Genomic DNA, 4,821 nt, shown 5'->3' with positions numbered 1-4,821 from the left:
ACAGAAATCCGTTAAAGGTCGTGCCATAGCAAATATGTTAGCAGTGAATTCCGATAGGTCAAGAGCACCTGATGAGAATAATGATGCAGAGGAGTGAATCTTACTTGTATCAAATGACAAATGGAAGATGGACTTTGATGGTGCATTTAACTTAGTTGAGTCGAGCATTAGGGCGGTTCTTATCTCCCCAGACGAACACCACTACTCTATCGCTGCTAAATCGACGTTCCCTTGCACGAATAATACCGCGAAGTATGAAGCATGCATTCTTAGCCTCCAGGTTGCCATCGATATGAAAATCCAGAAGTTGCAAGTTTATGCTGATTCGGCTCTTATCATCTTATGGACGGAAGGCGAATGGCGAACACAAGATTCTAAATTGATTCCATATCATGAGTTCCTCGAGGAGCTAACGGAAGAATTCTAAGAAATATCATTTGAGTACTTACCAAGGTCTCAAAATCAGTTCGCTGATGCACTAGCTACCCTACCTTCAATTTTACAAGTAATTGGAGGCATGGACATTGAACCCTTGAGAATTGAGATCCTTAGGCACTCGACTTATTGCATAGCGGTTGAAGAAGAACCCGACGAACAGCCTCGATATCATGACATCTTGAAGTACCTACAGAAGGGCGAATTCCTCGAAGGGAGTGAAGCAGCTGACAGAAAGCATTTGACAAAATTAGCGTCAAAATTCTTCGCTAGTGGAGATGTCTTCTATAAAAGGTCCTTCAACTCGACATTGCTAAGGTGCGTCGATGCTAAAGAGATACATGAAGGGGAGTACGGCCCCCATATGAATGGACATTTCTTGGTAAGAAAGATTATGCAACTTGGTTACTATTGGCTTACCATGGAGTCCGACTGCACACAGCACGTACGACGGTGTCACCAGTGCCAAATTTATGGAGACATGATAAATGCCCCTCCATGAGCTTCACCAAATGTCCCAATCCTGGCTCTTTTTAATGTGGGGAATTGATGTGATTGGGCCCATTAACCCCAAAGCTTCAAATGGGCACGATTTATCTTGGTGGCAATAGACTATTTTACAAAATGGATCGAGGCCAACTCATATGTTGATGCCACCACCAAGAATGTGGCCAGGTTCATTTGTCGCGACATTGTTGTCCGTTATGGGGTGCCGGAGGTGATCATTACTAACAATGGCTCTAATTTGAACAACAAAGTCGTAGATGGCTTGCTCAATGAGTTTCAAATTAAGTATTTGAACTCGTCACCGTACCTTCCTCAAATGAATGGAGTGGTGGAGGTGGCGAACAAGAACATAAAGAAAATCCTGGCAAAGACTCTCGAAAATTATCGTGATTGGCACGAGAGGCTTCCTTATGCACTAATGGCATACCAAACTTCTATCTACACCTTTACGAGGGCAACTCCTTTTTAACTAGTGTACGGGATGGAGGTCGTCTTGCCTATTGAAGTTGAAGTTCCTTCTCTAAGGGTCCTTTCCCAGTCTAAGCTCGATAAGACCAAGTGGATGCAACAGAGGCATGAGCAGCTAAACATGATTGATGAGAAGAGCTTGCAAGCTGTGTGTCATGGCCAGTGCTATCAAAGACAAGTCATAAAAGCCTTCAACTAGAAGGTGTGTCCCAAACACTTCAAGGTCAACGACCTGGTGCTAAGGAAAGTGCTTCCGATCATACCAGAACCTCGTGGAAAATTCACCCCGAACTACGAAAGGCCGTATGTCATTAAGAAGATTCTTCCTAGTGGCGCTATGATTTTAGTTGAAATGGATGGTAGTGAATTGCCTAGACTTGTAAACGCTAATGCAGTCAAGAAATGCTTTTCATGAATGAAATCAAGGCCAAGGAGCCACTTCATGCACAATCCAAATCGCATAGCATCATGCATAGCATCGTAGACATCATGCATATGTTACATACATGCATATCTACTTGTGTTTCAAGCACCTTAGTGTTCAATGAGGATATGATGGAGGAAAAAGTCGATTCAAGGACCCATCGAGTCTCTGCACATACGGCTAAGTATCTCCTCTTCTTAAATGAGAGGTAATTCGGGACGGTGTAAATAAAAAAGAAAGATAAAAAGATGATCAAAATAGAAAAACAAATGCATGGCATCATTTGCATGACCTATTTCCGGTGTCATTATGCGTGCTCCATGTCGGTGACCCTCGAGAAAAAGACCTCGTAAAAATGATTATTATTGGGGCAAAAGGTGAAATGTTAACGAAGGTAGAAATTCAAGACACTATATTCTTGTTAGCATCTGGTAAGGCCCCTGGTCCTGATGGATTTGGCGTTGAATTCTTCAAGCATAATTGGGACATAGTTGGCCCTTTGGTAATTACGGTGGTTAAGGACTTCTTTACTTCCGACAAACTCCTTCGGGAGATCCATAATACTATTCTAGCCCTTGTACCGAAGTATCCTAATGCGACCTCGGTTAACGATTATAGACTTATTGCTTGTTGCAACACTGTTTATAAATGTATTGCAAAGATTATGGCCAACCGGATGGCATCGATTCTACCGTCGATTGTCAGCCCTCCGCAAAATGCCCTTGTTAAAGGGCGGCGCATTAGTGATAATATCTTACTAGCCCAAGAAATTTTTTCAAGCTTTAACCTGTGGCCCTATTTGCCTAAATGTGTAATCAAAGTAGACTTTTGCAACGCTTATGATACAGTGAACTGGGAGTTTATTGAGTTAGCATTGCAAGCTTTTAGTTTTCCCTCGCACTTGGTTAAACTTATCATGATTTGCATCCAGACGCCCAAATTCTCTATCTCTCTTAATGGTGAGCTTCACAGCTTCTTTCTTAGTGGAAGAGGAATCAGACAAGGTGATCCCATATCGCCCTACCTTTTTACTCTGGTGATGGAGATTTTTACAAGTATTCTTAACCTGCAAACCAGCCAGCCTACTTTCAAGTTTTTTTGGAGGTGCAAACTGACTCGGCTATCCCATTTATTCTTTGCATATGACGTCTTGCTCTTTGTTGAAGTGAATATGCCTTCCTTATCTCTTCTCAAGGCTAGTATCAATAGGTTCTCTCACTGGTGTGGCCTAGTTCTGAACCTGCACAAGAGTGAGATATTCTTTTCTGGAGTCTCCCCTGATCTCATAACCTCTTTAAGGAGTTCCTTGGTTATCAGGAGGGCTCGCTGCCATTTCGGTACTTGGGAGTGCCCATAATTGCATCTAGGCTACGGAAGGCAAATTGCTCTCCATTAGTTAATATATTCACATTAAGGGTGCAGCAGTGGACACAAGGTTTTCTCTCCTTTGCAGGCCGGCTGCAACTTATCAGGTCAGTGCTCCACTCCATCCAAATCTTTTGGGCAAACGTCGTTATCTTGTCAAGGTCGGTACTTAATAAAATTGAACAAATCATGCGGCAATTCCTTTGGAAGGGTCCGGATCTAGGTATAGGAGGTGCCAAAGTCGCTTGATATGATGTGTGCCTCCTGAAGGTTGAAGGAGGTCTTGGTATTAGAAGATTGCATGAAAGCAATAAGGCAGCCATGCTTAAACACATATGGTTCTTATTTACGGACAAGGAATCCTTGTGGTGCAAATGGATTCACTCTACCTTTCTAAAAAATAAGAACTTTTGGTTAGCTATTAAACCTACACTTTGCTCCTGGTCGTGGAAGAAATTGCTAGACCTTCGGCATGACTTCCACCAATTTTTTTGTTGGCGTGTGGGAAATGGTCGCTCTATATCCTTCTAGTTTGACAATCGGCATCCGAAAGGTCCTTTAAAACTTCTTTTCTCCAACATAGACATTTATCACTTTGGATTACCTAGGCAAGCTTCAATTGCTTATTACTTGTCCTTCTCTGGTGCGGCATTTGGAGTTCTGGATGAGATTGCTTCCTGGAATGAGCCCCTACCTGTTCTTAATCATGACTCCAACTGTTTATACTGACTGGGCCACCCATCTGGAGTCTTCTCTGCTGCTTCGGCCTGGGATGTCATTCAGCCGAGAGGGCGGTCCATGCCTTGGGCCCCTCTTATTTGGAACAGCTCATTAATCCCCTGATTCCAGTTTCTTTTGTGGCCGATCACCATAAAAAGATTGACCACTTAGGTTATGCTTCTTACTTATGGCAGAATCTCTGATGCAAATTGTGCTTTTTGTTCATGTCGTCTTGATTTTGTCGATCACCTCTTCTTTGGGTGTCGTATTACTAGGGCTTTAGCTATTTTTTGGGCTTCTAGATATAATTTTGCTTGGCGGAATAACTCATGGATGGATAACCTTCAGTGGGCTATCAAGTATTTATTTGGAGATTCCTTCCACATCACGTTCACTCGGTTCACTTTTGGAGCCTTATGTAATATCATTTGGTAGGAAAGGAATAATATCATATTCCATGATCGGACTCCTTTCTTGCCAGCTATGAAGAAGCGCATTGACAAGGTTGTTAGGGATAAGGCTTTAACATTCCACCAGGTACCTGATACCCCTACCAACAGGAGATTGTAGTAGAGTTGGAGCCTTAGCCCGTCTATTTTCTCTAACTGAGCCATGCCTTTACTTTTGTTTTGTTTACCTTTGCCGAGGATGTGCCTCTTGTAATTTATGTATTGAGGGTTGTTGCTTTGTAGTTTTCCCTATTTTTGTTCCTTGAAGCTTGGCACCCTTCCACTATTTTGACTTGTTTGTCATATTGAGTGCATGTTGGTGCCTAAATACTATTGCTGTATAGCGTTTTTGGTTGAAAATTAATACAAATCTTATCTTACCAAAAAAAAAAAAAAAGTGATACGTTAACCATGCCGAACAAGAAGTGCTTAGGATGAAGAAAGACAAGCCAT

At 42.3% G+C, this 4,821-nt stretch overlaps 1 protein-coding gene across 1 annotated transcript; it reads left to right on the top strand.

The window, feature by feature from the left end:
- The first annotated feature begins 517 nt into the window (after nt 1-517).
- On the top strand, nt 518-1,609 carry LOC120295362. The gene is made up of 2 exons (XM_039316416.1): nt 518-817; nt 1,481-1,609. Exons 1-2 carry the CDS (start codon nt 518-520, stop codon nt 1,607-1,609), a joined length of 429 nt encoding a protein of 142 aa, XP_039172350.1.
- The last annotated feature ends 3,212 nt before the right edge of the window (nt 1,610-4,821 follow it).

The sequence above is a fragment of the Eucalyptus grandis genome, chromosome 1 (genome assembly GCF_016545825.1).
Source record: "Eucalyptus grandis isolate ANBG69807.140 chromosome 1, ASM1654582v1, whole genome shotgun sequence".
NCBI lineage: Eukaryota > Viridiplantae > Streptophyta > Magnoliopsida > Myrtales > Myrtaceae > Eucalyptus > Eucalyptus grandis.
This window is presented reverse-complemented; position numbering and strand designations above follow the sequence as displayed.

Bases quoted from the DNA above. Each gene is read 5' to 3' on its own strand.
- LOC120295362 (XM_039316416.1), top strand. From the start codon at position 518: ATGGACATTGAACCCTTGAGAATTGAGATCCTTAGGCACTCGACTTAT. The intron at 818-1,480 runs GTAAGAAAGATT...GTCCTTTCCCAG, and splicing joins ATATGAATGGACATTTCTTG to TCTAAGCTCGATAAGACCAA.